This window comes from Salmo trutta, chromosome 1, assembly GCF_901001165.1.
Source record: "Salmo trutta chromosome 1, fSalTru1.1, whole genome shotgun sequence".
NCBI classification, from domain to species: domain Eukaryota; kingdom Metazoa; phylum Chordata; class Actinopteri; order Salmoniformes; family Salmonidae; genus Salmo; species Salmo trutta.
In genome coordinates this window covers 1,029,824-1,048,312 of record NC_042957.1, presented here as the reverse complement: position 1 = coordinate 1,048,312, position 18,489 = coordinate 1,029,824, and the positions used below count along the sequence as shown (strand labels likewise).

At 47.0% G+C, this 18,489-nt stretch overlaps 1 protein-coding gene across 5 annotated transcripts in view; it reads left to right on the top strand.

Annotated features, from left to right (window-relative positions):
* The first annotated feature begins 4,142 nt into the window (after positions 1–4,142).
* tmem214 (transmembrane protein 214) overlaps positions 4,143–18,489 on the top strand; it is a 41,230-nt gene continuing 26,883 nt past the window's right edge. For all 5 annotated transcript variants that reach the window (XR_003881080.1, XR_003881077.1, XR_003881074.1 and 2 more), the window contains exons 1-3: positions 4,143–4,438; positions 14,039–14,229; positions 17,721–17,871. Coding sequence is in view for 1 of the 5 variants with exons in the window: in XM_029775351.1 (XP_029631211.1) it covers positions 4,285–4,438; positions 14,039–14,229; positions 17,721–17,871 (496 nt within the window). In the remaining 4 variants the exon portion in view is untranslated. The remainder of the gene's footprint in view (positions 4,439–14,038; positions 14,230–17,720; positions 17,872–18,489) is intronic.

The window sequence follows — 18,489 nt, the reverse complement described above, 5'->3', positions numbered from 1 at the left end:
CCTGATCACCGTCAACGATGAAGCAGTCTACAGGTAGGAGGTCAGAGACCTGGCAATGTGGTGCTAGGAGAACAACCTCTCCCTCAATGTCAGCAAGCCAAAGGAGCTGACCGAGGCTGAAAAGGTTTGGCATGGGCCCTCTGATCCTCAAAAAGTTCTACAACTGCACCATTGAGAGCATCTTGACTGGCTGCATCACCTCTTGGTACGGCAACTGCTTGACATCTGACCGCAAGGCACTACAAAGGGTATGGCATACAGCCCAGTACATCACTGGGGCCAAGCTCCCTGCCATCCAGGACCTCTATACCAGGCTGTGTCAGAGGCCCTACAACTTGTCAAAGACTCCAGCCACCCTAGTCATAGACTGTTCTCTCTGCTAATGCACGGCAAGCAGTACCGAAGCGCCAAGTCTTGGACCAAAAGGCTCCTGAACAGCTTCTACCGCCAAGCCATAAGACTGCTGAACAGCTACTTGGACTATTAGCATTGACCCCCTATTTTTTTTATTTTGCACTGACATTCTAGACTCACTGGACTCTACCCACACACTGACTGGACTCTACCCACACACTGACTGGACTCTACCCACACACTGACTGGACTCTACCCTCACACTGACTGGACTCTACCCACACACTGACTGGACTCTACCCACACACTGACTGGACTCTACCCACACTGACTGGACTCTACCCACACTGACTGGACTCTACCCACGCACTCAATAGACTCTACCCACACACTGACTGGACTCTACCCACACTGACTGGACTCTACCCACACTGACTGGACTCTACCCACACACTCAATAGACTCTACCCACACACTGACTGGACTCTACCCACACTGACTGGACTCTACCCACACACTGACTGGACTCTACCCACACACTGACTGGACTCTACCCACACTGACTGGACTCTACCCACACTCACTGGACTCTACCCACACACTCACTGGACTCTACCCACACACTCACTGGACTCTACCCACACACTCACTGGACTCTACCCACACACTCACTGGACTCTACCCACACACTCACTGGACTCTACCCACACACTCACTGGACTCTACCCACACACTCACTGGACTCTACCCACACACTGAGGGCCGTGAGGGCCGTGGGAGTGTGGTGCCAGGAAAACAACCTCTCCTTCAACGACAACAAAATGAAGGAGCTGATCGTGGACTTCAGGAGACAGCAGAGAGAGCACCCCCCCCCCCATCCACATCGACGGTGCCGCAGTGTTGAAGGTGAAAAGCTCCTCGGTGTGCACATCACTGACAACCTGAATTGGTCCATCCACACAGACAGTGTGATGAAGAAGGAACAACAGCTTCTCTTCAACCTCAGGACGCTGAGGTTGAAATTTGGCTTAGCCCCTAATACCCTCACAAACTTCTACAGATGCACCATTGAGAGCATCCTGTCAAGACTTTTGGTGAAGCTGGTTGAGAGAATGCCAAGAGTGTGCAGAGCTGGGTTACGACATGATTCCATATGTGTTATTTCATAGTTTTGATGTCTTCACTATTATTCTACAATGTAGAAAATAGTAGAAATGAAAACCCTTGAATGAGTAGGTGTTCTCAAACCTTTGACCGGTATGGTATATACATATACAGTACCAGTCAATAGTTTGGACAAATGATAGCCATGCTGGTTAAATGTGTTACTTCAATCTTTTGCCCTGCCCATTCCCCCTCTGAATGACATACATACATAATCCATGTCTCAAGGCTTAAAAATCCTTCTTTAATGTGTCTCCTCCCCTTCATCTACACTGATTGAAGTGGATTTAACAATTGACATCAATAAGGGATCATAGCTTTCACCTGGTCAGTCTGTCGTGGAAAGAACTGGTGTTCTTCATGTTTTGTACACTCAGTGTAATATACTGTACTCTAGTCGAGGCTCATCCTATATACCTACTGTTGTACACCTTTTTCTATTCATATACTGTCAATACTGTCTATACACACCATCATATATATATATACTGTATATACACTGCTCAAAAAAATAAAGGGAACACTTAAACAACACAATGTAACTCCAAGTCAATCACACTTCTGTGAAATCAAACTGTCCGTTTAGGAAGCAACACTGATTGACAATAAATTTCACATGCTATTGTGCAAATGGAATAGACAACAGGTGGAAATTATAGGCAATTAGCAAGACACCCCCAATAAAGGAGTGGTTCTGCAGGTGGGGACCACAGACCACTTCTCAGTTCCTATGCTTCCTGGCTGATGTTTTGGTCACTTTTGAATACTGGCGGTGCTTTCACTCTAGTGGTAGCATGAGACGGAGTCTACAATCCACACAAGTGGCTCAGGTAGTACAGCTCATCCAGGATGGCACATCATTGCGAGCTGTGGCAAGAAGGTTTGCTGTGTCTGTCAGCGTAGTGTCCAGAGCATGGAGGCGCTACCAGGAGACAGGCCAGTACATCAGGAGACGTGGAGGAGGCCGTAGGAGGGCAACAACCCAGCAGCAGGACCGCTACCTCCGCCTTTGTGCAAGGAGGAGCAGTAGGAGCACTGCCAGAGCCCTGCAAAATGACCTCCAGCAGGCCACAAATGTGCATGTGTCTGCTCAAACGGTCAGAAACAGACTCCATGAGGGTGGTATGAGGGCCCGACGTCCACAGGTGGGGGTTGTGCTTACAGCCCAACACCGTGCAGGATGTTTTGCATTTGCCAGAGATCACCAAGATTGGCAAATTCGCCACTGGCGCCCTGTGCTCTTCACAGATGAAAGCAGGTTCACACTGAGCACGCGACAGACGTGACAGAGTCTGGAGACGCCGTGGAGAACGTTCTGCTGCCTGCAACATCCTCCAGCATGACCGGTTTGGCGGTGGGTCAGTCATGGTGTGGGGTGGCATTTCTTTGGGGGGCCGCACAGCCCTCCATGTGCTCGCCAGAGGTAGCCTGACTGCCATTAGGTACCGAGATGAGATCCTCAGACCCCTTGTGAGACCATATGCTGGTGCGGTTGGCCCTGGGTTCCTCCTAATGCAAAACAATGCTAGACCTCATGTGGCTGGAGTGTGTCAGCAGTTCCTGCAAGAGGAAGGCATTGATGCTATGGACTGGCCCGCCCGTTCCCCAGACCTGAATCCAATTGAGCACATCTGGGACATCATGTCTCGCTCCATCCACCAACGCCACGTTGCACCACAGACTGTCCAGGAGTTGGCGGATGCTTTAGTCCAGGTCTGGGAGGAGATCCCTCAGGAGACCATCCGCCACCTCATCAGGAGCATGCCCAGGCATTTTAGGGAGGTCATACAGGCACATGGAGGCCACACACACTACTGAGCCTCATTTTGACTTGTTTTAAGGACATTACATAAAAGTTGGATCAGCCTGTAGTGTGGTTTTCCACTTTAATTGTGAGTGTGACTCCAAATCCAGACCTCCATGGGTTGATAAATTGGATTTCCATTGATTATTTTTGTGTGATTTTGTTGTCAGCACATTCAACTATGTAAAGAAAAAAGTTTTTAATAAGATTATTTCATTCATTCAGATCTAGGACGTGTTGTTTAAGTGTTCCCTTTATTTTTTTGAGCAGTATATTTATATTCTGACATTGCTCGTTCAGATATTTCTTAATACTTTTATTTTTTGGATGTGTGCGTATTGTGTTGTATTGTTAGGTATTAGTGCATTGTTGGACATAGAAACATAAGCATTTCGCTGCACCTGCTAAATATGTGTTTGTGACCAATACAATTTGATTTGATTTACATTGTAATGAGGCTGTGCTAAGCAACATGTGGGATCAAACACTTTAAAAGTGTACTGAAAATGTGGCGTAGGCTGTGTTACGCATACTATTCAATCTCACTTATCTAGTTGGAAAGTCTGCTATTCTTCCTTATTATAAAGAGAACTAACTGTGAAGTCTGCTATTCTTCCTTATTATATAGAGAATTAACTGTGAAGTCTGCTATTCTTCCTTATGATAGAGAGAACTAACTGTGAAGTCTGCTATTCTTCCTTATTATAAAGAGAACTAACTGTGAAGTCTGCTATTCTTCCTTATTATAAAGAATACTAACTGTGAAGTCTGCTATTCTTCCTTATTATAAAGAATACTGTGTACGGACATTTCAAAAACTATCGGTGGTGTGACGTCACACGGGCTAGGAGACGTGGCACCGGGAACATTAGTAGCTACTCCTCAGCAGCACGCTCTTTACCGGGCAGGACCAAGCTATTCGAGACGACTTTCTTTCCCTCAGGGTCTGTACGATTGAGATAATGGCGTCAAATAACAGTCAGGTTGGAAAGTGGGAAGTCGTGAAAAAAAGCAAGAAACCGGGCACCGCCGGCATAGGAGGGAAAAATCCCGGAGAGAAGAAAGCTGGACGGAAAGCTCTGAGCGAATCCAACATGACGAGGATCGACCAGCTTCGTAAGTTTACATGGTTAGCTGCTCACGTTAGCCACCGCTAACTAGCTACCGACATACCCGCCACTTATAACTGTCGCTAACGTTACAACCTAGCAGCTAAGTGCTGCTAATGTAATACTGTGTGTTTTTGGGTCTAGTTTAGTCTGCCACGTTGTCTGGCTAACCTAGCGGATGTTCGCTAAGCCACAAGCTAGTTAGCATCAGCGTATGGTTTAAGCTAGCTAACGTAAGTTTGCTAATTAGCCAAACTGGAAGTTAGTTTAAGTTGACTTGGCTAGCCAGCTCACTGGTTTGTCAGGTAGCCCCCGGAGCCCACTGGTTTGTCAGGTAGCCCCCCAAGCCCACTGGTTTGCCAGGTAGCCCCTGAAGCCCACTGGTTTGGCAGGTAGCCCCTGAAGCCCACTGGTTTGGCAGGTAGCCCCTGAAGCCCACTGGTTTGCCAGGTAGCCCCTGAAGCCCACTGGTTTGGCAGGTAGCCCCTGAAGCCCACTGGTTTGGCAGGTAGCCCCTGAAGCCCACTGGTTTGGCAGGTAGCCCCTGAAGCCCACTGGTTTGCCAGGTAGCCCCTGAAGCCCACTGGTTTGCCAGGTAGCCCCTGAAGCCCACTGGTTTGCCAGGTAGCCCCTGAAGCCCACTGGTTTGCCAGGTAGCCCCCCAAGCCCACTGGTTTGTCAGGTAGCCCCTGAAGCCCACTGGTTTGGCAGGTAGCCCCTGAAGTCCACTGGTTTGCCAGGTAGCCCCTGAAGCCCACTGGTTTGGCAGGTAGCCCCTGAAGCCCACTGGTTTGGCAGGTAGCCCCTGAAGCCCACTGGTTTGGCAGGTAGCCCCTGAAGCCTGCCGGACTAGTTGGCTAGTGGCTAGCAGGGTTGTTGGCTAGTGGCTAGCAGGGTTGTTGGCTAGTGGCTAGCAGGGTTGTTGGCTAGTGGCTAGCAGGGTTGTTGGCTAGTGGCTAGCAGGGTTGTTGGCTAGTGGCTAGCAGTCAGTGAATTTGAACAGCGTTGGCTGCGCAGCCTGCCTTCTCCGGGCCCCATATAGCCTCGCATGACAGTAGTTAGTAAACCGCTATGTTAGTTAGCCTGCTGCTAGACAACAACGGAAATATCATGAAGAAAGGTCGGTTCTCCGTTCTTGTCTATAAAATAGCTTTCGCCAGACCCATGGTGTCGCTAGCTAACGTTATTAACCGAAGGGAAATGTAGCCAGGCAGCTAACGAAGGGAAATGTAGCCAGGTAGCTAACGTAGCCAGGCAGCTAACGAAGGGAAATGTAGCCAGGCAGCTAACGTTATTGACCGAAGGGAAATGTAGCCAGGGAGCTAATGTTATTGACCGACGGGAAATGTAGCCAGGCAGCTAACGTTATTGACCGACGGGAAATGTAGCCAGGCAGCTAACGTAGCCAGGCAGCTAACGTTATTGACCGACGGGAAATGTAGCCAGGCAGCTAACGTTACCACTAGCTTAGTTTGCTAGGAATGTCTCAACAAATAAAACGTAATCACTGAGCAGGGATAACTGTTTGTGATCCTTACTCCACAACCCTGGGTCCTTGGTACTCTACTACCCGGGGTCCTTGGACCTCTACTACTCGGGGTCCTTGGACCTCTACTACCCGGGGTCCTTGGACCTCTACTACCCGGGGTCCTTGGTACTCTACTACCCGGGGTCCTTGGTACTCTACTACCCGGGGTCCTTGGTACTCTACTACCCGGGGTCCTTGGTACTCTACTACCCGGGGTCCTTGGTACTCTACTACCCGGGGTCCTTGGTACTCTACTACCCGGGGTCCTTGGTACTCTACTACCCGGGGTCCTTGGTACCCTACCACCCGGGGTCCTTGGTACTCTACCACCCGGGGTCCTTGGTACTCTACTACCCGGGGTCCTTGGTACTCTAGTACCCATGGTCCTTGGTACTCTACCACCCGGGGTCCTTGGTACTCTAGTACCCATGGTCCTTGGTACTCTACCACCCGGGGTCCTTGGTACTCTAGTACCCATGGTCCTTGGTACTATACTACCCGGGGTCCTTGGTACTCTACTACCCGGGGTCCTTGGACCTCTACTACCCGGGGTCCTTGGACCTCTACTACCCGGGGTCCTTGGACCTCTACTACCCGGGGTCCTTGGACCTCTACTACCCGGGGTCCTTGGACCTCTACTACCCGGGGTCCTTGGAACTTCGCTACCCCATTGAAGTTTTAATGTAAAATGTTTAGGGTAACCCAATATTATACTTCAGCAGCCTAACATTACTAATTAATATTGGCGATCGATCCCCCACCTACTGTGCGGGATGGAAACAGAATTCCCCAAAAATGTAACAAAATACCCCCCCAAAAAACAAAATCAAATAACTTCTGTTAAAAAAATAAAACGCATCAGATTCCTACACAGGCTCAAGGGGAACCTGGGAGAGCAGGTCTTCTGGTGCCAGTACCACTTGCAAGTCTTCAGCTGTAAAAGTCCTTAAGTCCCAAAAAGTTGGCTGCTGCAGACACAGTAATGTCCAGTTTTATATATATTTTTTCACCGTTTATAACTGTGGCAAAGAATGGTACAAAATCCACGTTTTTAAAACACCTGTTTCTTTTCACTGGCAGCAAACGTCCACTACCATGTCTTCACTAACATCACTTGTCTTCTCAATTCTTTTAAATTGCCTCTGCATAGGAGATTTGATTGACGGCTCTAACTTTTGCCACCTCAATCTCCTTCACCCTTACAGGGCACTCCAGGAACTCGGATCATGATCCCCACAACAGTTGCAACACCGTCGTCCTTCTACACACCGTTCTTCAATAAACACTCTGTCCGCACACACTTGAAACACGGCCAAATCCTTTACAATTCTTACACTGCTGTGGTTTGGGAAGGAAAACTCTTACATAACCAAGCTTCACATGCGTAGGTATTTGCTCTTTATCAGAAACCAACCGGACCGACACTCTCTTTTTCCTCCGGTCACCCAGCAGGTCAGATGCCGGGCACCACTACACCGGGAATTCAACCTGAGCGTCTGTCGTCACCCCTGAGATGACTCCTTTGATGGGTGTCTCTACTCCGAAGATCAAAACACAAAACTTCTGTTGTCCGGATTCACTGCAATCTTACTCTGTTCTTCAGAAATACAATTTAAAAACACCCCTCCTGGTCACTCGGACAAACTCTACTTTTTCCCGATACATCCTTCATCGTTTGACACCTCAAACATGTCTCCTACATGTGTATCCTAACTCAAACAAACACATCCCAACAGGAAGTGATTCATTCATACATGTATCCTCCACTCCAATTTCAGACGATTTTCTTTTAGTTGCAGTTTTCGATACTGCTGTTGTCCATTCAGACCATTCGTCTTCAACAACTTTGCACAATGGATTATGGTCATTGTAGTTAATTATCACGTTTTCTGCACTAAACTATGTAGAACATTGACCTGTTGGAAACTAAAACTCCCTACTACGTCGCACAGTTTGGGCATGATCGGATTTATCTCTAGAGAAACTGCAGTGCAATGTGCCATTGAGCTCACCAAAAAATATGAAATAAATGGAATTCAAATAATTGAACCAATGTCTGTCAATTAGTTGTTTTAAAAACTGAAAAATAACTAATTTTGGTGAGGCGCTCAGCACTAGTTGGTTTTTACATTGGAAGCAGCCTTCGACATGTCACTAGCATAGCTGGGGCGGCAGGTAGCCTAGTGGTTAGAGCGTTGGACTAGTAACCGAAAGGTTGCAAGATTGAATCCCTGAGCTGACAAGATAAAAATCTGTATAAATAAAGTTAAAGAGCTGGGTGATATAAACACATCCATATCGTGATAATTTGATCCATGTTTTGCGTTAAAGATAAATACTTTTTTGGGGGGACGTGCTAGAGCTGGGTGATATGGACAAAAGTAATATTGTGATTCATGTAACTTTTCCTCTAACAGTATACCAAAATATATATTTTTAATAATGGACAGTTTATATTAGTGGCAGGGCTCTAGGACAATTTTTTTTACTTCCAGTGCCAATTAAGACAACTGAGGGTTTCAAGTTTTATTAGATTTATGTATGGGATACGCATGGTATACATCGTCCAACGAAGTGCTTACTTGCTGTAAAGCTGATTGGTGGTCGTGAAGCTGATTGGTGGTCGTGAAGCTACTGTAGATCAGCTGACATATCCAGGGAATGCATGATTTGATGTGTAACCTGCCAAAATATGATCAATTTTTTTTTTTTCGGCTCTTCAGAGAATTTCCCACCATATTTGTGCTAATGGCCTGAGATAAGGCGGGGCTTTACCTAGCAGAGACTTATAGATGACCTGGAGCCAGTGGGTTTGGCGACGAATTTGAAGCGAGGGCCAGCCAATGAGAGCATACAGGTGGGTAGTATATGGGGCTTTGCTGACAAAGTGGATGCCACTGTGATAAACTACATCCAATTTGCTGAGTAGAGTGTGGGAGGCTATTTTGTAAATGACATCGCTGAAGTCAAGGATTATTGGAAGGATAGTCAGTTTTACGAGGTTATGTTTAGCAGCATGGGTGAAGGATGCTTTGTTGCGAAATAGGAAGTCGATTCTAGATTTCATTTTGGATTGGAGATGCTTAATATGAGTCTGGAAGGAGAGTTTACAGTCTAACCAGACACCTAGGTATTTGTAGTTGTCCACATATTCTAAGTCAGAACCGTCCAGTGTAGTGATGCTGGAAAGGCAGGCAGGTGTGGGCAGCGATCGGTTGAAGAGCATGCATTTAGTTTTACTTGAATTTAAGAGCAGTTGGAGGCCATGGAAGGAGAGTTGTATGGCATTGAAGCTCGTCTGGAGGTTAGTTAGCACAGTGTCCAAAGAAGGGCCAGAAGTATACAGAATGGTGTCGTCTGCGTAGAGGTGGATCAGAGAATCACCAGCAGCAAGAGCGACATCATTGATGTATACAGAGAAGAGAGTCGGCCTGAGAATTGAACCCTGTGGCACCCCCATAGAGACTACCAGAGGTCCGGACAACAGGCCGTCCGATATGACACACTGAACTCTATCTGAGAAGTAGTTGGTGAACCAGACGAGGCAGTCATTTGAGAAACCAAGGTTGTTGAGTCTGCCGATAAGAATGTGGTGATTGACAGAGTCGAAAGTCTTGGCCAGGTTGACGAATACGGCTGCACAGTACTGTCTCTTATCGATGGCGGTTATGATATCGTTTAGCGTGGCTGATAGACCTTGAGCGTGGCTGAGGTGCACCCATGACCAGCTCTGAAACCAGATTCCATAGTGGAGGAGGTACGGTGGGATTTGAAATGGCCGGTAATCTGTTTGTTGGCTTTGGAAGTCTTTAGGAAGGCAGGGTAGAATAGATATAGATCTGTAGCAGTTTGGGTCTAGAGCATCTCCCCTTTGAAGAGGGGGATGACCGCGGCAGCTTTCCAATCTTTGGGGATCTCAGATATTACGAAAGAGGTTGAACATGCTAGTAATAGGGGTTGCAACAATTGAGGCGGGTAATTTTGAGGCTTGGGAAAGTTGCTGTGGGGGGGTGCAGTGCTGTTGACTGCAGTAGGGGTAGCCAAGTGGAAAGCATGGCCAGCCGTAGAAAAATGCTTATTGAAATGTATTACTTCCCAGGACATTACTGAGGGTAGAGAATAACATACTACCAACCAGGAGGATGCAAATATCTGTTTGAAAAAGCTAGCCTTTGCTTTCCTAACTGCTTGTGTATATTGGTTCTTATTAACTTCCCTGAACAGTAGCATATCGCGGGGGCTATTCGATGCTAATGCAGAACGCCACAGGATGTTTTTGTGCTGGTCAAGTCTGGACTGAACCAAGGACTATATCTATTCCTGGTTCTATATGGTTAGCATATGTTATTGGTCACATGGTTAGCAGATGTTATTGGTCACATGGTTAACAGATGTTATTGGTCACATGGTTAGCAGATGTTATTGGTCACATGGTTAGCAGATGTTATTGGTCACATGGTTAGCAGATGTTATTGGTCACATGGTTAGCAGATGTTATTGGTCACATGGTTAGCAGATGTTATTGGTCACATGGTTAGCAGATGTTATTGGTCACATGGTTAGCAGATGTTATTGGTCACATGGTTAGCAGATGTTATTGGTCACATGGTTAGCAGATGTTATTGGTCACATGGTTAGCAGATGTTATTGGTCACATGGTTAGCAGATGTTATTGGTCACATGGTTAGCTGATGTTATTGGTCACATGGTTAGCTGATGTTATTGGTCACATGGTTAGCTGATGTTATTGGTCACATGGTTAGCTGATGTTATTGGTCACATGGTTAGCTGATGTTATTGGTCACATGGTTAGCTGATGTTATTGGTCACATGGTTAGCTGATGTTATTGGTCACATGGTTAGCAGATGTTATTGGTCACATGGTTAGCAGATGTTATTGGTCACATGGTTAGCAGATGTTATTGGTCACATGGTTAGCAGATGTTATTGGTCACATGGTTAGCAGATGTTATTGGTCACATGGTTAGCAGATGTTATTGGTCACATGGTTAGCAGATGTTATTGGTCACATGGTTAGCAGATGTTATTGGTCACATGGTTAGCTGATGTTATTGGTCACATGGTTAGCTGATGTTATTGGTCACATGGTTAGCTGATGTTATTGGTCACATGGTTAGCTGATGTTATTGGTCACATGGTTAGCAGATGTTATTGGTCACATGGTTAGCTGATGTTATTGGTCACATGGTTAGCTGATGTTATTGGTCACATGGTTAGCTGATGTTATTGGTCACATGGTTAGCTGATGTTACTGGTCACATGGTTAGCAGATGTTATTGCAGTGCTTGTGCTTCTAGTTCCAACAGTGCAGTAATATCTAACAATTCCACAACTACCTAATACTCACAAATCTAAGTGAAGAGATGGAATAAGAATATATGGATGAGTGATGATCGAGCAGCATAGGCAAGATGCAATAGATGGTAAAATGACTAAAATGTAAATCGTGTATTTACATAATGAGATGAGTATTGCAAGATATGTAAACATTATTATTAAAGTGACTAGTGATCCATTTATTAAAGTTGTCAATGATTTCAAGTCTGTATGTAGGCAGCAGCCTCTCTGTGTTAGTGATGGCTGTTTAACAGTCTGATGGCCTTGAGATAGAAGCTGTTTTTCAGTTTCTCGGTCCCAGCTTTGATGCACCTGTACTGACCTCGCCTTTTGGATGATAGCGGGGTGAACAGGCAGTGGCTCGGGTGGTTGTTGTCCTTCTCTCCATTCTCACAGTGGGGAGAGGAAGTGAGAATGGCTGCTCACCCATAGCCAACAGGCAGGTTCTTTCACTGCAGGAATAATACATAGGCTATTACTGTTTACCAAATAATGGTTTTAGAACAGTCTACAGGAATGTTGTGTCGTAAAATTACAGAGATGCAAAATGCTTCCTAGAATGTAATTTTGTTTTTTAGTTCTAGGTTGTAGCCATGTGATTTACATTACATGTGTAGCTGACGCACAGAGGTCTTACAACTATTTGTCAACAGACATGTTTTTATCTGCACTCTCTCCCCTCTCTCTCCTCTCTCGCTCCCTCCAGTCCACCCTCCTTGGACTGTTAGAGATAAGGCCATAAAACTGATACAAACAACCAGCACCTACACTGATAGCCCAGATAAAAACATGTCTGTTTACAACTAGCTGCCGAGACCTGTGTGTCAGCTGTAATGTAAATTACATGGCTACAACCTAGAGTTGGGACGATAAACCGACAAATACATGTCGACTGCATGTTACACAAATGTTTTTGTTCAATGAAGTCCCTCTTTATGTCCAAAAACCTCAGTTTAAATTGGCGCGTTATGTTCAGTAATGCATTGTCTCAAATAACATCCGGTGAAATTGCAGAGAGCCAAATCAAATTACAGAAATACTCATCATAAACATTGATGAAAGATACAAGTGTTATACATAGGATTAAAGATACAGCGGCTGGATTAACAAGAAGTGTATCGGATTTCAAAAAGGCTTTTCGGCGATTATGTGGTACTCAGTAATGTAATGTTTGAGGCAAAAAAAGTGAATTTCTTCTTTTTGTTTTTATTCATTTTCCTGTAAAGTGCATTGCATCTGTCTGAAATGTATTATATAAATATAGACTGCTTCAGACCACTAACTATTTCTCGATTCGATCATGTAGGAAATGCTGTTTTTTTTAACTAACGTTAGCTAGCTAGCTAGACTATCTTACCTGTATACATGGGTAAACGCTTCTCTGTCACGGACCCCACGGTTACCCTTAGTTTGAAGATGTATGAAACACCTATCTCCAGATTACAACAGCTTTCTGTGTTTTTTCTTTTCGACTCTCTCTGCATATTTGCAGTCAAACGCCAGAATTTTCTCCGTATCCTTAGTTATCATACTCTGCTTCCACTGGGCATTCCACACATTTCAAAACTCGGTCCTCCAGAAAGTGGAGAGCAACACTTTTTTCAGTTCTTTATTATATATATTTAAAAAAAAAAAGCCACATTAGAAAATAATTACCATATACATATTATATAGAATTACGTACTGAGCAGCTCATGTTAGACAGACACGTGCTACATGGCAGACCAATCCCCTCTCCTCATGTCCAGCCCATCCATTATCTCAGCCAATCATGGATAGCAGGAGTGTTCCTGTCTTTCTCTGTGGCTAAACCAACCAGGCTCGTCATTTCACAACTTTATTTTGTATTTATAGATGGCATACAATTGAATTAAGGCACATGAAAGTTCACGTGTTCCCGATGGTACCGAGGGCGGCGGCGGTACCGAGGGCGGCGGCGGTACCGAGGGTGGCGTCGAAGTCAACATTCTGGCAGGGCTCTACACTGTTTTTATAAATGTTTTTATTTACAAGGACCACGTGCTTTTAGTTGAGAAATTAAGGAGCACAGTCAAAGTATTTGAGGATGAGTACTTTTATGATAAGAAACGACGAAGTTTATGAATAAACATTTGTGTTCCATGCTCAATTACAATGTACCCTTAAATATTTGAGTCATTTCAGGTGAGACAAATGTTCAGCCGCCCCTTTAAGTGGCGGACCGTTAGCATTGTAACGGTGGGATTGGCATGTCTGTCTGTGAGGGGTGAGATTCTCCATGTCTCTTCGCTAGCAGTTGAGCAAGCCTTAAACTAACACTGAAAAACAACCTGGCGTGTGACGATAATGTAAATAACCAAGGAACGTTAGGACAGTCTCACTTTTTAGGAGACTTTCTGTTAAATTAGACCAACTTCTATGCCTGTGTGCTTCTAAAAATGTATCTTTCAGCACAGCTCCCAAGACACTGTTGCTTTGAAAGGTGGGAGATATGAGATTCCTTGTTCTTTATGTGATTAGGCAGACTCACTGTAGAGCTCTACCTTGTATCTTGATAACACTAATCTATACATGGTCAAACTAAGCTTTACACTGACTGACTGGAGGGAGGCAGATAGAGGACACTCGAAGGAGTCTCTGCCTCATTTTGCTAAATATCGCTGAAGGTCTGCGCTATAAACGTTCTCTCCGTCTTTCTCTCTCCTCTCCATTTCTGTCTGTCTCTGACCTGTGTTCTTGCAGCTCCCCTGGTGACATCGGGGACGTTGTTCGAGGCTTTTGAGAAGATGGGGAAGAAGCATAACAAGGAGCAGGTTCCCCCAGCGGAGCCCAGCAACAAGAAGCCTTCAGCGGGCAAACAGAAGGCCAAGCTACCCCCTGCCTCTACACAGACACACAACGCACACAAGAACCTGGAGGATGCATTCAAAGCTGTGAGCCACACACACACGTACACACCATATAAGTCATCAGTGGCAACAGGCTACAGTCATAAAGCATCGCTCCATGTAGGGCAGGAGATATCTGATCAATGGAATGAGAAGTTAAAGGAGAAGGACAGGCTTTCAGTAATAAAGCATCGCTCCATGTAGGGCAGAAGTTAGGAGATATCTGATCAATGGAATGAGGAGTTAAAGGAGAAGGACAGGCCACAACCACCAAGAGCCAACAGGTCGGCTGCTACTTGATGTTCTGAATGGAGATGTAACTGGTAACTGTAGGATGAGAAAGCACATGCAGCCTCAATTAGCCTAGCTAGCTACCGTTAGCTAGTTTCTCCCAGTTTAATGCATTCAACACGGGTACTACGTCATCATATTTGATGATAAGTAACCTATTCGTCTACTAGAGCAGCACCCCTCTCCCTCCTCTCCGTGTCAGTACGGCCCCTCCTAGAGCAGCACCCCTCTCCCTCCTCTCCGTGTCAGTACGGCCCCTCCTAGAGCAGCACCCCTCTCCCTCCTCTCCGTGTCAGTACGGCCCCTCCTAGAGCAGCACCCCCCTCCCTCCTCTCCGTGTCAGTACGGCCCCTCCTAGAGCAGCACCCCTCTCCCTCCTCTCCGTGTCAGTACGGCCCCTCCCCAGCCTCCTAGAGCAGCACCCCTCTCCCTCCTCTCCGTGTCAGTACGGCCCCTCCCCAGCCCCCTAGAGCAGCACCCCTCTCCCTCCTCTCCGTGTCAGTACGGCCCCTCCTAGAGCAGCACCCCTCTCCCTCCTCACCGTGTCAGTACGGCCCCTCCTAGAGCAGCACCCCTCTCCCTCCTCTCCGTGTCAGTACGGCCCCTCCCCAGCCCCCTAGAGCAGCACCCCTCTCCCTCCTCTCCGTGTCAGTACGGCCCCTCCTAGAGCAGCACCCCTCTCCTCTCCGTGTCAGTACGGCCCCTCCCCAGCCCCCTAGAGCAGCACCCCTCTCCCTCCTCTCCGTGTCAGTACGGCCCCTCCTAGAGCAGCACCCCTCTCCTCTCCGTGTCAGTACGGCCCCTCCCCAGCCCCCTAGAGCAGCACCCCTCTCCCTCCTCTCCGTGTCAGTACGGCCCCTCCTAGAGCAGCACCCCTCTCCCTCCTCTCCGTGTCAGTACGGCCCCTCCTAGAGCAGCACCCCTCTCCCTCCTCTCCGTGTCAGTACGGCCCCTCCCCAGCCTCCTAGAGCAGCACCCCTCTCCCTCCTCTCCGTGTCAGTACGGCCCCTCCTAGAGCAGCACCCCTCTCCCTCCTCTCCGTGTCAGTACGGCCCCTCCCCAGCCTCCTAGAGCAGCACCCCTCTCCCTCCTCTCCGTGTCAGTACGGCCCCTCCCCAGCCTCCTAGAGCAGCACCCCTCTCCCTCCTCTCCGTGTCAGTACGGCCCCTCCCCAGCCCCCTAGAGCAGCACCCCTCTCCCTCCTCACCGTGTCAGTACGGCCCCTCCCCAGCCCCCTAGAGCAGCACCCCTCTCCCTCCTCACCGTGTCAGTACGGCCCCTCCCCAGCCTCCTAGAGCAGCACCCCTCTCCCTCCTCTCCGTGTCAGTACGGCCCCTCCTAGAGCAGCACCCCTCTCCCTCTCCGTGTCAGTACGGCCCCTCCTAGAGCAGGACCCCTCTCCCTCCTCACCGTGTCAGTACGGCCCCTCCCCAGCCTCCTAGAGCAGCACCCCTCACCCTCCTCACCGTGTCAGTACGGCCCCTCCCCAGCCTCCTAGAGCAGCACCCCTCTCCCTCCTCACCGTGTCAGTACGGCCCCTCCTAGAGCAGCACCCCTCCTCACCGTGTCAGTACGGCCCCTCCCCAGCCTCCTAGAGCAGCACCCCTCTCCCTCCTCTCCGTGTCAGTACGGCCCCTCCCCAGCCTCCTAGAGCAGCACCCCTCTCCCTCCTCTCCGTGTCAGTACGGCCCCTCCTAGAGCAGCACCCCTCTCCCTCCTCTCGCGCTTTATCAGCTCCGGTTAATTAAGTAGCTTAAAATTACTTTTCTGCTGCTTCCCCCACTCTATAGGTCTATACGGAACGAGTCTAGATCCGACCAGGTCTATACGGAACGAGTAGATCCGACCAGGTCTTTACGGAACGGGTCTAGATCCGACCAGGTCTATACGGAACGAGTCTAGATCCGACCAGGTCTTTACGGAACGGGTCTAGATCCGACCAGGTCTTTACGGAACGGGTCTAGATCCGACCAGGTCTATACGGAACGATTCTAGTTGTCTTCGGATCCATTTGGAACGGGTTTCTATATTTAACAATTTTATTTATGCAAAACTTTTTGGACCCGTGAAGACCTCTAGTTCATATTAGAGACGACATGAACACTGTCCATGAGTTTCTAGTAGATGGACCATATGGTTTAAAAGAAAATAGTCTAATGAAAAAAGCATCTAATCAACAATGACATTATTTTCAATGTAATTATTCCAACTATTTACTTTTTTTCACAACTGCCTCCAGTTTGACTCCAAAACATGAAGCTAAATACATCTTGACATAAACACATTTATTTGCCTTTAATATAAAGGATATTTCATGCTGAAACCCTCATATTAAACACTAATGGTATTCACTAAGTTGATGGTTGAAATTTAAGGTAATGTTTTACAGCTTTGTCATTATATTTTTTTTATTTATTTTCAAATCATCTTATTTAATGATTTTATATTTTCCGATGAGCTTAGGCCACAGAGAGGGCTGGAGAATTAGACACCTGTGATATTGTGAAGTCCCAAAACGGCCCCTAGATGTCTGGTAAAGTCCTTGAAAGATACCAACCTTCTGGTAGTTTTATTGTTCAGCTTTTCTAGTAATATTCCCTCCCTTTGCAAACCGACTCGGGTCTCGATTTTCATGAGTCGTGACTTGACTCGGACTCCATCAGTAGTGACTGTTGCCAGAAAGTCTTTCACTTGAATACTTCAACATGCTAGATATAACAGCATATTTTACATGGCTATTGTGGTAGCTTGAATACTTCAACATGCTCGATATAACAGCACATTTTACATGGCTATTGTGGTAGCTTGAATACTTCAACATGCTAGATATAACAGCATATTTTACATGGTTATTGTGGTAGCTGCTAGCCTTACTATTTTTGCAAGACTGTACATTACGAAATGTAGCTTCAGAGAACGTTAGACCTCATTCAATTGACTGTTCTGTTCCAGTTGGACGTGGGTTAGGTTGTGGGTGTATTGTAATTCCTGTTTTGTTCCAGTTGGACGTGGGTTAGGTTGTGGGTGTATTGTAATTCCTGTTCTGTTCCAGTTGGACGTGAGTTAGGTTGTGGGTGTATTGTAATTCCTGTTCTGTTCCAGTTGGACGTGGGTTAGGTTGTGGGTGTATAGTAACTCCTGTTCTGTTCCAGTTGGATGTGGGTTAGGTTGTGGGTGTGTGGTAATTCCTGTTCTGTTCCAGTTGGTTAGGTTGTGGGTGTATTGTAACTCCTGTTCTGTTCCAGTTGGATGTGGGAGAGCTGAAGCAGCAGCTGGACCGGAGCCAGACTCTGTTTCCTGACAACCCGTCAGTCTGGGTCAAAGACCTGGCAGGATACCTCAACCACGCCCTGGCTGCTCCAGAGATGGAACCCACCCTCAGCAGCCACACACACGGTCAGTAACATAACCACAACACAACCAAAACCAGGCCTCTGTTTAAAGTTAGGAGCACCAGGCCTCTGTTTAAAGGTTAGGAGCGCCAGGCCTCTGTTTAAAAGTTAGGAGCGCCAGGCCTCTGTTTAAAAGTTAGGAGCGCCAGGCCTCTGTTTAAAAGTTAGGAGCGCCAGGCCTCTGTTTAAAAGTTAGGAGCGCCAGGCCTCTGTTTAAAAGTTAGGAGCGCCAGGCCTCTGTTTAAAAGTTAGGAGCGCCAGGCCTCTGTTTAAAAGTTAGGAGCGCCAGGCCTCTGTTTAAAAGTTAGGAGCGCCAGGCCTCTGTTTAAAAGTTAGGAGCGCCAGGCCTCTGTTTAAAAGTTAGGAGCGCCAGGCCTCTGTTTAAAAGGTAGGAGCGCCAGGCCTCTGTTTAAAAGGTAGGAGCGCCAGGCCTCTGTTTAAAAGTTAGGAGCGCCAGGCCTCTGTTTAAAAGTTAGGAGCGCCAGAAAACATAACTTCTTTAATCAATTGAAATGCAGCTTATATTGGGCCTATATGAATTCTAGATAACTTAATAATTTAAGTTATATTAACCTTTATTGAACTAGGCAAGTCAGTTAAGGATACATTTTTATTTACAATA